The sequence below is a fragment of the Hippopotamus amphibius genome, chromosome 8 (genome assembly GCF_030028045.1).
Source record: "Hippopotamus amphibius kiboko isolate mHipAmp2 chromosome 8, mHipAmp2.hap2, whole genome shotgun sequence".
NCBI lineage: Eukaryota > Metazoa > Chordata > Mammalia > Artiodactyla > Hippopotamidae > Hippopotamus > Hippopotamus amphibius.
Genome location: NC_080193.1, coordinates 123,264,802 through 123,283,019, shown reverse-complemented (window position 1 = coordinate 123,283,019; position 18,218 = coordinate 123,264,802). Strand labels below are relative to the sequence as shown.

Here is an 18,218-nt window from a genome sequence, read left to right as displayed (position 1 = left end):
AACAATTCATATCACATTGTAGTTAATGGTTTACTAGAAATTAGTTTAAAGATGAACTTTTCCCATCTGGAATATCTGTATTCACCTTTTCCTGAGTTATGTGAACTTCCTCTTTTTTGGTAGTGATGCCTTCTCTAGTTCTCGATACTAAATCTTGCTCTTTGACTTTGGGTGTGGCAACTATGACTTTAGGTACCACTGTTTTCCTAGTTTCTTTCATTATCTGGTCATATGATAAAAAAAAAAGATGAGAAAATGGTCATTAAATTTCATACAGCCTCTAATAAAAGAAATGTAAGTCAAAGCTGAGAAAGAAAATTTTTTCCTACTCAAGGACATTTTATAATTTGAGCTGCTTTGAGCATCTATACTGTTTCATTAGTAACAATATCAAAATAAGTTCAGCCTAAAAGAAAAAATGTGATGAGTAATAAAAGGGATGCATTTCTCTCTCACATTATTCTTCTCACAATTTATGGGAAATGCCAATAGAGTCATAAATAACACATAATTTTGCACTTTTATCAATTGACTTGTACACTGGAGTATTCAATAGAAACGTTAAATATTAAGGTGAATTATAATATGATATTAGTAACAATCCAAAGAAAGTCTGAAAGTTAGGAACGAAAAGTGGCGGTGAAAGCTAGATAGACAGCAAAAGGTTCCTGAGAGAGTTTGAAGTTTTCTGTGTGAGTTCTAAGAAGAGGAGGAGGTGAAAAGGTAATGATTAAGACCCAGGATGAAAATGTAGGTGGCTTGCCAATGGAATGAAACAAGAGTGAATTTCACACCAGCAGGAGGTCGTCACCTTTTCATGAGTTGCGTGCATTTGATCTTGTTGTGTGACAATTTCTTCTTGAGCTCCCAGAATTGTTTCTAGTTCTGTGGGCTTTGCAGTGGCAACTACCATCATGGATGCAGCAGCTGTCTCAGCTTTCTGTATTATCTGATTTTCAGAGTAAAATAAAGGTTTGGGTTTCAAAAGGCACAGGAGAAATGGAGAGATATCCTTGCAGCATTCGGGAGAATACAGAATGCTTAGTGGTGAGAGAGGAAATATCACAGCTCCATTTTGAGGGCCTACACTTGTGTTTAAAACTCAGGAAGTGGGCTTCTTTTCTGCCCGTCTGCCCCTTGGTAAATTGCCCTAGAAACCGAAAAGGTCTCATCTCTGAGGTATGTTGACACATTAGGGAACTTAGTGAGTGCCCACTGGCAAATGGCTAGACAACTACAGTTAGACTGAACTTGCCAGTCACCGGCATTGCAATGGCAACAGGGATTTCTATGCCCTTCATTATGCCAACTTAGGTTCCTGTGCATTCAATGTCTCTCCCTCACTGTAAGGAGAGGGAAGTTCATCCAAAAACCTCTGGCCAGCCTTTTAAGTATATAGTGTTCTGAGCTGGACCTTTTTTTTAAAAAAAAAAAAAGTAGCTCTGGGATCAACAAAGAACTTGAGATTAAGAGAGGCTGGCCACGTGGGAACAACCTCAGTGTCATCGAAATCTACTCGACCATGAAAGAATTCAGAAGTTGCCTCTTCCTAGACCCTTTAAGGCTTGATTTCATACAGGCGAGAGAAGTAGATTTTGGGGACGCTGGGGTTTTTCCAACTTGGCTCTACGGCATAAAACCAGCACACACTTCTGGGTCACTGTTGATCAACCAGGAATTAAGGCACTTCCTTGAAGAAGTACTGGTCTTCTCTGATGTCCAGCAATTCCTTACTTTCCCTTGATACTTAGTTGGAATGTTCATGGCTGGTTGGGGGTGGGGGGGTGGGGGTGGGGAACATATGCAGGCATGTGTCTTACAACTACGTCAAGTTTGTGTGGTACAGTTTAAGCGACTGAAGGCTTAGGCTATGCATGAAAGAACTGATTGTACCAGTGGGTAACTGGGCTGGAGTGATATCTATCTTTCACTTAATTATGTTCTAGAAATGTCACTGGTGTGCTCCAAACTATTCTAGTAGAGAGACAATGTCCTCAAAACTGATCAGTTGAGTGGCAAATTGTGCAATGAGAGCAGCATCTCCATCATGAAAGAGTTTCAATACAAGATACAGAGAAACAAGAAAAGAAAATATACACAACAGACTCCTCCACTTAGAGGTTTTGGTTAGAGGGTACATGTGGCTGGCTAGAATGTTATATTTGTCAACAAATTACAAGGTATTTACAAAATTGGACTTACTGTTTCTTGTGTTATTTGTTTTTGTTCTTGTTTTGTAGTAATTTCTCCGGTTATTCTAGTTTCTTTTTCTTTGGCTTTAGCGGCAGAAATTACTACTTTTGGTACAAATGCCTTTTCAGTTTCTTTTCTTATCTGAAATCAATGACAAAAACAAAACCTTATTGTCTCCTGATCTCTAATGGAAGTGATGTAATGTTTCTTAAATATAAAAAATAGGAAGTAAAAGAAGAAAATAGAGATATCACTAAATAAAATAAATGATCTCATTTTCATTAATATGACCGTGCTCTTTACTTGCCTAAATCATAAGTTATGCTGCTTAGAGAAAAACTGTATTTAACACTGTTTGCTTTGAATTGGGGAGTGCAGTCTTCTTTAAAAAAAACTTCCAATTTTTATAAATGGTTATATGGCAATATTATTCTGTGCCACTTTGTTGTCTAAAGGAAATGTTAGAGCACAGGATATTAGAATAGAAGACCTTAGAAGTAATACTGGCTGACCCTTTAATTTCATATATGAAAAATCAAGTACAGATGATTTATCATCCACATTTATATGATAATTTTGCTTTGAAAAAATTTCCTAAATATTGGAATATTAAGACTTACTTTTCTAAGGGAGTCCAACTCGAGGATGGAAGATGCCTTAGAGGACTGGGGCAGGGAAGGTGGGGGGGACTTGGGGGGGGAAATCAAGGAAGGGAAGGAATACGGGGATATGTGTATAAAAACAGATGATTGAACTTGGTGTACCCCCCAAAAATAATAAATAAATAAATAAAATTAAAAAAAAAAAAAGACTTACTTTTCTAAAACTAAGACATCATAGGGAGAAAAGTTTTGTACACATCCCAGGCAAAACGTTTTCCAAATCCTTAACCCCTGAGGATACTGTGTTTGGGTCTAGACACTTAAGGTATATGTGGGGGAAAGGGGTTCTGGGGGGGGAGGGGCAGTTTTCCCCATTTGCCTCTTTGCCCTTCTCAGGCATCATCACTGAAATTCAGGATCTCAGGGTTTAAAGAGGCTGGAAAGTTATCTTCCCAAACCACCCAATTATAAACCACCCAACTGACAATCGGCTTGGCTGGCCAACAGCCCTCTCAGCTGGCCTCATCTAATCTGTTCCCGAATGCCTCCAATCATGGGGCTGTGTCTTTCACTCTTTCTAGTTATTTGACCTGAGGAGGCTATATTCTCCATCTCATTTCAAACCCATGTTCAATTTTCAAAGCACTGTGTGTTCCATGTTCTTTTCCACTCTTCCCAGTTCCTACCTCAGCATCTATTTCTCCCTCCCTTGTAGTCACATATTTAGTCAGTGCATCTCCAGGTGGGTGTAGATAAGACCCCTGTTTCTACTTCCAGTATGTGGTCCCAGAGGTCCCTCTTGTCTACACAAGGGAAGCATTTGGTGACTCTAAGGGACTTTGGTACCCAGTACCCAGGGACACAGATATACAGGGGGTTATATTAGTGTGAAACAACCATATTGCTCATGAAACAACACCCTTCATGGTAAACATTACTATCCGTGTTGACACGTGTAATCACAACAGTAATTTCACATCAAAACTCATTTTCACCTGTTCGTGAGTTACGTGCACCTGCTCTTGTTTTGTCGTAATTACTTCTTTGGTTCTTGCTTTTAATTCTTGCTCTTTGGCTTTATCGGCGGCCACTACCACCTTAGTTACAGCAATCTTCTCTGCCTCCTTTTTTATCTGATTTTCATAGGGGAAAAGAAAGAAACACTGTAATGTGCCTTACATAAAAAGTTACAATAATAAATCAGGATAAAGACATAAATGTCACACAGGAGAGGATAAGAAGGAGAGCTAGAGTGATTTTAAACTATAACAGAAAATCTATTCAAATATGAGGTAGGAAATTATCTTGGATTTATAACACCTTTCAGCTATGAATCAAGTGTCACTTTTGTTTTGAGGAAAGTAAAAGCAAAGGTCTTTGGGGGAAGCTTACAGAAAGGTAATAGCAGCCCTGAAATAATGGTCTCCCTGCCTGGCTCTTGGAGAGACTGAGCTCTGGATGGACCAGTCTGGAACTGCATATCTGAATATATATGTGCTGTCTTGTTCAGCTGACGTTCTCAGCCACCCTTTCCTTGTCTTATCTCAGGAGCGCCCTGATACTTTGGATACCTTGTCTGATCTCCTTTCTTGACTTTCTGTGAGTTAACTTTTACCTGCCTAGTTGTCTCACATAGACCAGGTACTTAGAGTGTTATATCTTGAACACCTTTGGTCCCAGACCACTCCTGCTCAGAGAGTCCTAAAAGTCTGGGCCATGGTGGGCTCGGCGTTGTCCTCAAAACGATCTGAGCATTGATTGGACCCGGGAACTCAGCATGCACAGCTCAGTCTGCATGGCCCCAGGCCTACCTGTTCTTGAGCAGGTTGGATGTGCACAGCAGTCTTGGTTGTCCTCTGAGCAGTCTGCTCTACAGCGCTGATAACTGGTTCTCTCACTCTGGCCATATCAACAGCAGCAACAACGGTCGCAACAGCTGCGCTTTTGTCAGTTTCTTGTTTTACCTGGATTGGCAATGACCAAGCACATTACTTTTTGAAATGACATGCCCAGTAGAAAATACAAAAGAACAGTGGAAACCAAGCTGCCTAAAGTAAAAATGACAATTGCATAAGCATTTATCATTGCAAGAGACATACGGTATGTACTGATAAAACCTACATTCATGAAAATCTCACAGATTAAAAAAGCCTTTGTTCCAATTAAAACATGCTTTTACAGCGCATAAGCCAAACTTGGCTTTCAGTTTCTGTTATATTCTTATGTCCATATGCATTTGCATTTTTCCTTCAACCTATCCAGATTGTGTTTCATGGCAGGATTCTGGTGGGAGAAACCAGAACGTGAGAGGGAGGAAAAGGTCGCTCTGCCAGTACCTCTGCAGCCCCAGCAGCGACAGCCCCTGCCGCGAAGGTGGCACTGGCGGCAGCGCCCGCGGCTCCGCTGATGGTCACTTGCTCGTGGATCCCATATCTCCCTTCCCATCTCTCCTCTGTCCTAATCTGAGTAGCACTCGTCATCGTGGTTTCTCTCATCTCAGCCTCAGATGAAGCCACGTAGCCCTCTTGCTTCCAAGGGGGAGGCACTTCGGGGCCTTGGGGCATGGTGGGCGTCTGAGCCTTCCGTACAAGTAAGGGAGACTTAACGGATCTGATGGGGGACGTAGAGATCCGCCCCGCTGGAGACACAGACCTGAAAATCAAATGGCAGAGGTGAAAGAATGCCAAGACAAGGAACTGCTCTCTGCGGCATCAGATTTGAAGAAAGGAAGAAAAATCTGCAAGTGTTATTTAAGGCAGAGTTTTAAATTCCATGGCTCAATAACCTATACGGCGGCAACTAATGTACTTGAAAGTCATTTGTTTTAAATTTCAGTAAGCCTTATTCTCATCTGCTGTAATTTCTCTAAGAGAATCAGATTTAATCCTAAGCTAAAGAATTCTGTGCCCTGCCCCACCTTCTCACACTTAGAAAAGTCAAGACAACAGAAGGTGCTTCCTTAATATAGAGTCAAAGAAAGGACACGGCACACATGGTAACCGTAACTCTAAATTTCTTCGTACCCCCAATTCTGGGGGATCAGGGGACGTCCAACAGGTGTTGAAGGAAGAAAGGTTTCTGTAATCAAAATGCCTGCGTAGTTCGAGGCTAAAAAAGGTAAACCTTTTTTATTTTCCTGTGGAACGTCCCACAGCCTACATCATGCCCATATGCCTCGTGAATCGCAAAGCTTTCTCCTTACTCTTTTTACACAACTTTTTTTGGGGGTGTAGGCTGTGCAATGCACTTTGGAAACTGCTGCTCTGGTCAAAGTGTGGTGAACTGCTGTTTTAAATTTCTTCTGTATTTGTTTACCCTCACCCTCATCGTATTGTACTCTGGAATTCTTTTAAATATCCTTATAGTGGATAATTTGAAACCTAAGGATTCTATAGTTTTTGCTTAAATTGATAAAGTGGTTTTTTCCAAAACAGTTTTCATCATTTTTTCTGGGTGTCCAAACTGCAATAGCATCAGTTCAAGAATCTGGGTCCTGAATCAAGGCATTTACAAAAAAAAAAAGTCAGTTCTTAATCTATGGTAAAAATTCCAGGCATGAGTCAACTATTTTAAGATGAAGTTTTTCATAATTTAATTCTTAATCGATAGGGTTTATTATACTTTTCCCTCTAGGTGGCAGTATTGCCTTATTGCATTTAACTACTGCATACAAGAAAATGTTTATAAATGTATTCTGGCACTACATAGGGTATTTAACTTACATTGATCATAAATGAAACAATGATTCTAATTAAGGCTCAAGGTACAGTTGGTATCTGCTCTAAATTACAGAGTAAATTAACAGTACGTTACAATATTAACCAGTTTCATGAAGAAATGTTGAATTATTTTCTTGAAGAAGGGTTTTTTGGTGAAAATCAATTTACATTTTATAAATGGAGTTGTAATCAACTAAAGGGAGATCTAGGCGAACAAGCCTTTATTTTGAAAGTGATTGCCTTAGAACCATAACAAAGACCAGTTTAGAATAACATAGGGTTTACACTAATTGAAGAAAAGCAAAGTGACATGTATTTCCAGGTTTCAACCTGTCTTGCTCTTGCTGTACCTAGTAAAGTGGGTCTAATTCAAATAGAGTTAAAGGCATAATTAGCATGACATGAGTGATTAGCAGCAGGTTGCAGGTAAGCCCATAACTGTGAAAATCAATGTAATTTGAATCATTATAGGAAAGTGCTTATTTCTGCTCTTACAATAAAAAAAATAATCACCTGGTCACAGCTAGATACAATGCACCTTATTCAATGAAACATGTTTGCCTTACTCTACAACAAAAATCAAGATTAGATTGTGAGACATTTTAGGAAATTGTCTATCCTTGATAACCATGATTTTCTCCACAAATTGATATTTTCATTTCTTATTTTACAGCAAATTTGGGGGGCTAAAAAATTGGGATTGTTATTAATGACTTCTCAGTACTTCTAAGATAGTCAAAATGCTCCACAGAATCAGGGAAGCTCTGTAATTCTAAATGACTCTTAGGCATGGATTAAAAATATGGCGGGGTTGTTATCTCGCCCAGAAATCACATTTGGCCTGTCTTGTGATTTCGTGGTGTGCAAACTTGGAGTTAGCCTGAGACAGAACACTTTTTTTTAATAGCCAGACATGTTTTTAAAACTTAGCTTTTAGGTCAAGGCTTCATATTAGTGTTTACCAATATCTTTAATTTTTAAAGTGAGCACTATAATAAAGAGTGGAAAATACCTAGCATTTTCCCATATATTTGTTGGACATTACATTGCCTCTGGTGTGAAATGCTTGTCTTCTATCCATTTTTTTTTTATTTGTGTTGCCTGTTCTTTCTTTAATAATTAATTTGTGGAAGCTTTTTGAAACATCTGGTATATTAGTCCTTTGTTGTGAGTATTGCAAACATTTCCTCCAAGATCAACTGTTTGCATTTGCTTATTTACAGGGTCTCATCCAGCATCAACATATACAGATGTGTCGGTTATGCACTGTTTCTAGGCTTCTACCATTCACACTGCAGCCATTGTATGTTTGTTTTAATATTTTATGGCAGAGGCAATGACATATCTCGAGGAAGAGGCACCCTTAAATTTTTTTCACAAATGCATTGTTTGGTGTAGCAATGACCTTGCTTTTGCCATACGTAAATTTTTATTTTTATGTAGCTGAATCTGTAAATCTATTTTTAAAAGCTCTTCCCTTCAACTGTTTCCCCAAATTTTCTTCTCATTTTTTTGTTATTTTTGTTTGTTTTTTTTGTTTTGTTTTTAATAAATTTATTTACTTATTTACTTATTGGCTGTGTTGGGTCTTCGTTGCTGCACACGGGCTTTCTCTAGTTGTGACGAGCGTTGTTATTTATTTTTTAATTTAGCTCTTTTGCCAAGCTGAGATTTATTTTGTAAAGGGTGTGAGGTAGAGGTTTACATTACTTTTTTCCCAAATGGATAGCTAATTGGGCCAGCATTCTTTAATGAGTAAAATATCCTTTTACCTACTGAACTGAAAGGTCACTTTGATCAAAAATTGAATTTCCTGGGTACTTGAATCTATTTCTGGACCCTCTGTTCTGCTTTCCCCATGTATTTTCTATTCAGTTACCAATATCATACTGTTTTGATTATAGTAACTTCACAATAAATTTGAGTATTTCTTAGATCAACTATCCACTGATTATTTTTCTTTAAAAATTTTTCTTGGCAGGGGAACTTTACATTTAAAACATTAATTTAAATTGGTCAAGAAACACTTTTTTATTTACTCCAAATTTTCCCCTTTTATCAGTTTATCATGTAAAAAAAAATTCAACATGTTATGCTAAATCCCAAAGTTTCCAATTTACTGTGGATAATTTAAACTTGCTTATTCATTGGGTTGGCCAAAAAGTTATTTTGGGTTTTTCCATATGATGTTACAAAAACTTTTTGGCCAACCCAGAGGTTTCTGAGCTTACTTTCTAATATACCTCCATATTAACTAAGCATAGAAACCCATTTTATATTCTAGATAAAAATAACATACGCACATGCAAAATATTTAGAAGGTTTTACGTATTATTAGAGCATAAGCACACTTGTATAATTATTTTATATTTACAAAATACCTTCAACTAATTAACTCATTGAACCCTCGCAATATACTTTGAGATAATTTTTACTGTTTCTCTATAATTTACAAGTGACACGACTAAGACCTTAAGCAATTATTTAACTTCTTTAGCTCTGGTCACCTAGCTATAAAATTAGGTGTGATAATTCTTAGAGGCTGCTATGAATATTTAATGAGATAGTATAGACAGAGTACCAATCAAATGTCTGACATAGAGAAAGTGGTCAATTTATGTTAGTGACTATTTTATTATTATAATTATTTCCTAAGTCACCTTTTAGCAAGTGATCAAGTTGAGTGAACTCAGGGGTTGCAACCCTAAATTCTGTGCTCTTCTCATTTCACGGTACTTTTTCTTGACTCTTAAAGCAGATATTAAATGGTATACAAATAAGAATTCAGAATTAGGGTTTATGAAGTTCTCCAATTTACCCATGGACGGTGAGGATTTGTGAAAACATAACCAGCATCTTTTCGGTTTACCTCCTTTATCACACCCTACATTTCTTATTTCTTCCTTTTATCTCTTGACTTATTGGATTAAACCTAATTCAAAAATGCATAATGACCGGATCTCTTTTAAAAGGCTTTACCTGACAGGAGATGGGGTTGGTGCCCGCACATGTCTGACTGGGGATGGGGAGTGTCTTATAGGCGATGGGGACTGCTGTCGAGCCAACTGTGCTTTGGCAGCAATGGATGGCGGTGTGGGAGACCTTGACTTTGGCTTAGGAGGTATCCTGGGAGGTGTTTTATGCGGCAGCTGTTGCCCAGCGGCACCATCTATGACCATCTCAACTGTTGCAATTGATCTGGCATCAAAGTGGGCTTCAATCTTCTGTAAAAGAGAAAAACAAAGCCTATGGTGAGGGGGAATTGTTGGAGAAGCAACAATCTGAAAGGCTTAAAAACTGACGGTTTTAAATATATTTAAAAAACAAAACAAAAACAAAAACAAAAAAAAACCCTCAAACCTTTTCAATTCGAGTTTGTCGTGTTTCTGAAATCTGAGCAGTCGAAACAATTGTCTTTGTCTTTTTAGCGGGTACTACTTCTTCACCTGTAGGAAGAGAAAGATAAGTATTTAGGAGGGAGCACGGGTACTACTTCTTCACCTGTAGGAAGAGAAAGATAAGTATTTAGGAGGGAGCACGAAAACCCATTTTTAAAGGGATTATGTTAATTCTGACTACAAAGTCAATAAGATTTTCTATGTGTCCCAGTGGGCAAAAATGCAGAAAGTTTTGGATTTTGTATGAATATAAATTAGCTTTAAACATAGAAACTATTTATTATTAGATATGAATTTAATAAGAATCCTTTTTTTAAAAAATTTCAATTATTTGCCAATAATCTGAAAATGTAGATGACTTAATTGAAATACTTCCCAGTTTCTAGTAGGGTTAGAAAACACAAACTGCCTCAATGATCCTAAACTCCTGCGTGGAATCTCAGAATTTTTATGGGTGATGAAAAGCCAGTTTTGATTTCAACCCACAGCATCCCTAGACCTCAGAGGGGAAGCAGGTGGACCCCTGGCTCCACTTAGTCCTAAATCCACCCCCTTCCCTGCTCCCTGTTCCTCAACCTCCAGCATGTACCTTGAACCAGTAATTCGGCAGTAGAAGTAGCTCTTCCAACGCTATTGGTGGCATTCACTGAATAGGTGCCGGAGTCTTCGGGGTATGCTTCTGCAATTAGTAAGCTGTAGAGTTCGCCTTCTTGTGAAATTTGAAAATCAAGGGAGCTCTGGATTTCGGCTCCATCCCGGTAGAACTTCACCACAGGTGTAGGGATTCCAGTCACTCTCACTTGGAGTCGCACTTGGCTTCCTTGTCTCACGGTCATGCTTTGCAGCCGTTGAACGAAGTTGGGTGGCGCTGTCTCCGCTGTAGCAGAAAGGTAAGAAAATCAGGACCAGTGCCAGCCAGGGTGCTCCCAACAAGCTATTTTTAAATAATCACAGCTTTGGCTCCCAAACCAGGTGATGACTTGCTGAACCAAACACCCTTGACTGTCCTTGAGCCTAGCTCATCCATCAGACGACAGCAAGAGTAGAGCCAGGAGGTAGCAAAAGGCACCCCACCAGGTTTTATTTGCTTTGTCTTGTTTAGCTGTTCCAGGCTACCACTTTTTTTTTTTTTTAAAGAAAAAGCCTAGATCTTGTTATAACATTTCTAGAAAATCTTTCCAGCACTTCCTCCCAACTTCACAACTAGCACTATATTAATATGTTAAGGTAACCTTACAAATTTCAGGAAGTTGCATTAAAATGAATTCCAGTGGTTGGTTTGCTGGATGCCCCTGTGACTTACAGAATCATCAAATTTTAATATAAATAAAAAATCCTAAATTGGCTCCAACTTAATCAGTATTCAAATAACCCAAATATTTACTTGCATTTAAAATGTTAATCCAAATAATGACATGATTTAATGTTAGTTTTTGCAACAGAAAGGGGATTTTTTTGGTTAATTAGGTTGGAAGAAATTTTTAATAAAATAAATAGGAAGGGTGAGTGGGATTAATTTTGACATGTTTTTGAGTAATAAACAAGAGCAGATGCTGTCAATCCTGTGCATTTTCCCTTTCTGAATTTTCTGGATATGTATTAAAGTTCATACCTGATGTTACCTGATGTTCCTTCTGTTTCAGTCAATGGTAGCCCTATACTTAAACAGTGTTAAACATATAGTTTATTGAATAGACATACATAACGTTATGCATCTCATGGAAGATATTGTTACGTAATGTGTAAAGTAATGCAATGTTCTGTGTATTAATATCTTACGAAGAAGTAAAGGATGGAGAAAGATGACAGAGGCTATGAAGATTGGTGATAACTTTTGTGGGGAAACTGTCATGCATTTGAATCATAAACAAGCATTTGCCCTGTTTCTGTGTATGCTTACTGTGCAATGTTTTTAGAAATGGAAAGTAAATGAAGAATTATTAAGCATTATAGCCTAGAGCAGTATGTCTTAAGTGGGTGGTGTGTGGACCACTGGTATCAGAATCATCTAGGTGCTTGTTAAAGTGTGAATTCCTGGAGATATTTCCTTAGTAGGCACACAGACAAGGCTCCAAGCCTTTCTACTTGCTCAGAAACATGATTTTTAATATTTCCTTAATATACTTTTGAGTGCTTAATATATGTATAGAGGAGCTAGTTCTCAGCCACTTTTTTGAGGAAAATTAAATTCCACGAGACAAACAACTTTCCTATCAATGCAGAGTCCAGTGTGCCCTTCTGTAGATTCAAACTTTATCTGCTTGTGCTCGGTAGCTTTCAGTGGACCCACATCCCCGGGTCCTGGAGGTGTCCTCTGGGGTCGTGCAGGGGACAGGCAGGTCTCCTCCAACCTACCTGTCACGAGAAGCTCAGCAGTACTAGTCGCTTGTCCAGATCCATTGGTGGCTCTCAGGGAGTATCGTCCACTGTTAGCTTTAGTCACGGCGGGGATCGTCAGTCTAGCGCGGCCATCGCTAAAGGAGATCTGCACGCCGGGCAGAGTGGAAGTGGAAATCACCTGGCCATCCCTAAACCAGCTCACCTCAGGAACTGGAAAACCTGGAGAACAAAGAATTCATCTTTATGTTTGGGGCACTGCAAAGTCCTCTGTTCCGTCTCATTATGTTCACTCCCTCGTCCTAAACCGTAAAAGGTATCCAGAGTGTCATCCTATTTAATGACAGTGAAAATTTGACAGCTGGGTGATGACAACATAAATGTGCAGACCATTAGGAAGGTCTGTGGGTTCACACAGAGACCAGTGCCTTCATTTTACAGGGGAGGAAACTGAGGCCAAAAAAGTCTCAATGATTTTTCCAAGGTCCCTCAGCTGGCAGTGGCACACAGACGACTCGAATTGCCATCACCTGCCCACATGCCCTCCTGCCCAGGGTTGTATCTGATGCAATTGAGTAGACATCATTAAAATCATGAAAGACATTTATAAAAGTGAAGAGTCAAGGAAATTCTGAGATAAAAAGTGACTGCTCTCCTCTTCAAAAACAAGTGAAGAACAAAAGCAGCAAAGGGATCTAAAAGTTCAGCCTAACGAACACAAGAGGACACACTCATCTCTCTGCCTCCTCTGCAGTTACAGGGACACTGTCTTCCTGACCTCTCCTGCCTTTCAGATGTGCTTCAGTAAAAATGCCATACGAAGGAGGGGCAGCTTTTCCTACAATAAGAGATGAATCCAAACCTAGCCTTTCAGAACAACAGGGATCCTTGGAGTTGCAGGTAAAAAAGTCAAATTCTCTTCACCTGCTATGAATTGTGGCACTAAGGACTACGTGTACACAGTGGATGTTTTAAGTATACTAAAGTTCTGCATTCAGAAGGCATGAGGCAAATTCAGAGCACAGGTTATTTTGCCTTTGGCATGAAGGCCGGTGATCTAACTTCTTAAACTGAGGAGGTGAAAATAAGTGAGAGAAAGTTTATTTTGTGGTCCTTATGTTAGTCAGTCTCCCACTGTGGCCAAGTGAATAGTTTATTTGATGAATTCACAGGTGTCAAATATTTTCAGTGGTGTTTTTCTAAGAATTTATTAGCCCAAGGTGTAAAGAACAGGAAGCTAAGAGGAAGCCAGATTTCACTACTCCACAAACAGGCAAACCTCCCGCTGAAGCCATATGTGTTCTGCTCAGTTCAGAAGTTACTGAGAGTTACAAGGTAAATAAGCAAATTATTTGGAAGTCAGATTATCATGCATGAGAAGAACTGAACTGGTCTCTATATACATATACAAAAGAAACTGAAGAATGATTATATGATATTTGTGCAATATAAAATAAAGTGTTATCCAGTTATGAATAAGATTGGTACATAAAATAGACAGAAAATAAAAAGAGAAAAGGAAATCTCATTTTACATCTTTATTATAAGCCATAAAGTTAAAAAAAAAAAAGACGAACAACGTACCCTAGCGGTGCGTCAAGCATCGACTTTTAATTAATCCATATAATCTTACACGATCAGTTATAACACCGCAGAGGGAGAAAATATTGATCAAACAATTTAGAGATTAAATAATTTTGAGATTATTTACAACATAGTTCATAGGTTACCCCCATTTCATCACATGATAATAGGTCCCAGAAACCATCCATTTTCAAAACCATCCCTAAACTGAGTTATAAAGAAGAAAAAGAAGGAGAAAAAGAGACAGAAGAACTTCCTATTAAATACAACTTGGGGGTTAATGTTTGTTTCTCTTTAATACGTGAACCAGAGTGTCATACATTATTTGGGGGTTTCATTTCAAAATGATTGAAAAATCTTTTCATTGACTATAATCACTTAATAAAGATTGAAAACAAAAGAATAAAATACTTAGGAGTTAGTTCATCACTGAAAGTTCTGCCACTGAGGAAAGTCAGTTGTATCGTTATTTCCATATAAACCCACAGAGGCTCAGGCACACAGAGCAGGCAGCCCCAGGCTACTCGCCCAGCAGCTCCGCGACTGGTCCCTCTTGGGGCTGGAGCGCTTGGCTTCCAGTCTGGCTCTGCAGCTGAATCCAAATATAGAATGACCAAATTTGGTCCTATTTAGCAGCTGGATTGTGATAGCAATTTTAATTCAATGCTAATTATTTTGTTTTGTGGAATTATAAATATGAATAAAACATTTTCAAGCCATTTTATTGTCAGATTTTGTCAGTATTCTGTGAACGGTGTACTCTTATAATGACCCTTCCATAGAGTTGGACCAATTTCACAAAGTGAAATCAGGGTTTAAACTTGGTGTCAAGTCTTACAGCCAAGTTGACGGAGAGGAGGCAAAGGAGACAAAGGGACAGTGTGAACATGTGAGCTTACCACTAATGTGAGCCTCAAAGGTTGCGGTACTACCCTCCAGTACCACAACGCTTTGTAACGGCTGCGTAAACGTCGGTGCTTGAGTTGTCATGTCTTTAGGCACTCTGAAAAGGAAGAGAAAAGAAATCAGAAGGTCACAGTTAAAGGCCATTCTGGAGATACTTTGTAGATAGCAGAGACACGCATTTTCCAAATGGGTTGCTTCTCAGATCATCTGTGGGCCCAGAGTGATGGGCAGGCCTTCTCTTTTGTGGCTTAAATTTGGCCTCTGAGTTGACTTGTAGCCTAACAGAGCTGCACATCTAAAGGGAGATGGAAAAAAAAAATTGAAGCAAGCATAGAAAGGAATGTACCCTAGTGGCCAAAGAGGGAAATTCAGTCTTACCAAAGGCGGGACATCTGAGAGAGCTGGGAGAGAGGGAAAGCTGGAGTAAGCTGGGGATAGTGGTGAATAATAGGAGACGTGTGAAAAGTGTAAAATGAATCTCTGCTTCAGTTCAATGCCTGAAACAATTATTTTAAAAAATTTCCTTCCTCCCAATATTTTTCACTCACTGTATTTATATTTATAAAGTTGGCATAGATTCAGGTACTATTACTTTAAGTAACCCAGGTGATTATTTAAAATAGTCTCCAAAACCAAAAATTTGAACTTTGCAATTTTTTTCCTTACTTGAAAAGTTTTGGAAAGCCTTGTCAACTATGCAAACCTTTTCCAGACAGCATACAGTGCTTTTTATTTCTTAATATTTCTTCATATTGTAACTGCTCAATAAACGTTGCTATTGTTGAAGTAAATATTCAGGAAAGTTTAAATTTAACTAACTGACTAGGCAATATTTATTATAGATCTGAAAGAAAAATACCGACTTGAGTTCTTCATAAGGAACAATGTGCAAACCCTGAAAAATGGAAGGCTGGTCTGAAATGTAGCTGGAGTGAAAGCACCTATGCTTTCATAGCACAAATATTAAAAAATCAAAGAAATGAACATGAAATTGGCAGTTAAGTTCTTTTAAGTGGAAGAAAGTACTTTGCTTATCAGTTTGAGAGAGATTAAGAGAAGAAATTTCTAATGCATAAATACCTTGTTATTGAATGTGACTTCCACTGTTCTGATATAAAAAGCAGATTATTGTCAATTGCTTCATTACTATTTTTCATAAAATTCTCTATTAAAAGTTTGTGGAGCAATCATCTAATTCTGTACCTTATTGTAACTTTTTACTTAGTTAAAAAGAAATGAAACGAATTCTCTGAGACAATAACATTTATATTTGAAAAATTCAGATAACATCCAAAAGAAACTGCTGCCAAGAATTTAGTGTAGGGTATTATCTTTAGGACACAAAAATAACTTTTTGGGTGGAACTTTTTCTGTTTCTAAAGGAGTGCGTCTTCTAAAAATAGCTATATTCTTTTGTACCATTTATGTTTTACATACCTACGTATTTATAGGCATTTACAATTAGTAACCTAATTCCAGGAAGATGGGAAATCAAGGTATAATCTGAGATAAGTCTCTAAAACATTATTTCCTACCTTTCTTAGCATCAACAATTATATCATATAATTCGATTATGAATTGAATTAAAATACATAATGAAATTGAGTATTTGAGAAAACAATTATATAGCTTTTCTTTTTTTCCAAATTTCTAAATACATTGTAATTAGCTGGCCTACATTGGTCTTCTATTCCTATCACTTAGGTAAGTTTTGTTGCTTTAGCATTTGCTCTTGAGAGGTCTTTGTCTAATTAAGGCGGAAGGTATGCATCTAAAATGTCATGCTCCCAAAATAAACTCCCCAGCGTTGACTGACAGCAGGCAAGTGTTCTGTCACTGTCCTGCAACTGATACCTCAGCAGTTGATTCCCTTAAAAAGTCATCAGGGTGTAGCTGATACCACATGCATTTTATCAGAGCTATTCTTGGTGTGTCTTACTTTATCACTGAGTAATATAACCTTGAACATTCTCAACAAACAAAAAAAGTCTATAAAAGAAGCAAGCATTTCTACCACCATTTCAGACCTCAACTTTTAATACTTTTAGAATATCAGGTGCATGTAAACAATTTGCATCACTGACTGTGCTGATACACTAAAACACTGAACTTTTGAAAGACAAGTGTTCGCATATTTTAAAACAGAGTTTAACAAGCAGATTCAAATAGTGGTTCAGAACCAGCACCAAGTAGACAAACACCTCTATATAGGCATTTAGCATACAAAGATAATGGGGAACTAGCAATCAACAAGGAAGCGACTCTACTAATAAGAAAGAAAAGCTGCTGCTCACCTGATTTCTCAGGAGTGCCCAAAAAGGGTGGGACTAAGCCCAAGGTTGCTTCTGAAACGACGTCCTATCTAGAGTTGGTTTTTTCGACCATCTCCAACATGAATCGGTGAGCCTCTAAACTTAAAAACAAAACTACACAGTCAAGACTGTGTAGTTTTGCTTTTCTATGCAATCCCTACACCCGAGGCGAGGCTGGGAATGCACGACTGCTCAAGAGCCAAGGTCGGGCTGGCCCTTATATTCGCCAGATCTGCTGACAGCCCCACATCTCAGGGCAGGGCGCGGGCCGATTGGCTCTCCTGGGAAAGCATGATGGGAGCCAGACCTCTTTGGTAGCAGCCAGGACCACCTGTTCTTCTGATTGGCAGTGCTAAATTTAGCATCTCAAAAGGGGCTTTACCAAGGAAAGAGAACCCTACTTAAAGACTAACTCTGTTGAGGCTTGGGGAAGAGCACTCGTTGCCCATGCTAAAATCTGAAAATACTGGTTGGAGGAGAATTTGTGGCAAGAGAAGACACTTGTGGGCAATTATACAAAACAGCTCCTGAGGGCTCTGCCGAGAGTTAGGCCCCGTTCCTGTTCCCTTCCCCCAACAACCAGCCAAATGGACCTGTCAATCATGACAACACATGAGGGAGTTTAATCTCATGCCTAAAACTTCACCTTGTTTTGAAGAATCAATGCGAAAAACCTCAGCATTGAAGAGCACTCATTTATACTATCGACTTTCTCCAGAATCCACTTGTACTTTGGGGAGAGTTAAGCCAATGTTAATGAGCTGAGTGTTTATACAGCCCTGCAAGAAAGAATGTTGAAAGGCTAAATCTGAACTCTGCTTAGATTTAGCCTAGACAGTATAATGATTTCTTTTTTCCAGATTTCATTTTTTTCTGGCATTAATATTTACAAATATACATGCACTGATCCTTAATGAGTAGCCAAGTCTTTTGCTTAAATCATCCATAGGGTTCTTTTTCAGGCACATGAAAGCTGCCTTCCTAATCTCTGGAGTTTGCTGCCACTAATGGGAAGTAGTCAGGAGATGATATAGTTGCTATTTTAGAACTGAATTTAATTTCAAGCAAGAGATATTTCAAATACAAAAGAGCATACCAAAAGAGCTTTATAATAGTTGAGCTGAGAGATTTGTAAAGCTTCACTAAGAGGAAAGAAAATTGTCTTGT

The 18,218-nt window shown here is 38.4% G+C and overlaps 1 protein-coding gene across 2 annotated transcripts in view; it reads right to left on the bottom strand.

Annotated features, from left to right (window-relative positions):
• Window positions 1-17,178, bottom strand: part of TTN (titin) — a 269,124-nt gene extending 251,946 nt beyond the window's left edge. The window contains exons 1-12 of one of the 2 annotated variants that reach the window (XM_057746297.1): window positions 17,034-17,178; window positions 14,733-14,836; window positions 12,268-12,471; window positions 10,502-10,789; window positions 9,875-9,960; window positions 9,494-9,738; window positions 5,132-5,447; window positions 4,607-4,759; window positions 3,791-3,928; window positions 2,203-2,334; window positions 812-949; window positions 86-223 (exon numbers count right to left, since the gene is read on the bottom strand). In XM_057746297.1, coding sequence (XP_057602280.1) covers window positions 86-223; window positions 812-949; window positions 2,203-2,334; window positions 3,791-3,928; window positions 4,607-4,759; window positions 5,132-5,447; window positions 9,494-9,738; window positions 9,875-9,960; window positions 10,502-10,789; window positions 12,268-12,471; window positions 14,733-14,823 — 1,929 coding nt within the window. In that variant the 5' untranslated portion in view covers window positions 14,824-14,836; window positions 17,034-17,178. The remainder of the gene's footprint in view (window positions 1-85; window positions 224-811; window positions 950-2,202; window positions 2,335-3,790; window positions 3,929-4,606; window positions 4,760-5,131; window positions 5,448-9,493; window positions 9,739-9,874; window positions 9,961-10,501; window positions 10,790-12,267; window positions 12,472-14,732; window positions 14,837-17,033) is intronic. The other variant, XM_057746296.1, reaches the window with a different exon arrangement.
• Between the last annotated feature and the right edge of the window lie 1,040 nt (window positions 17,179-18,218).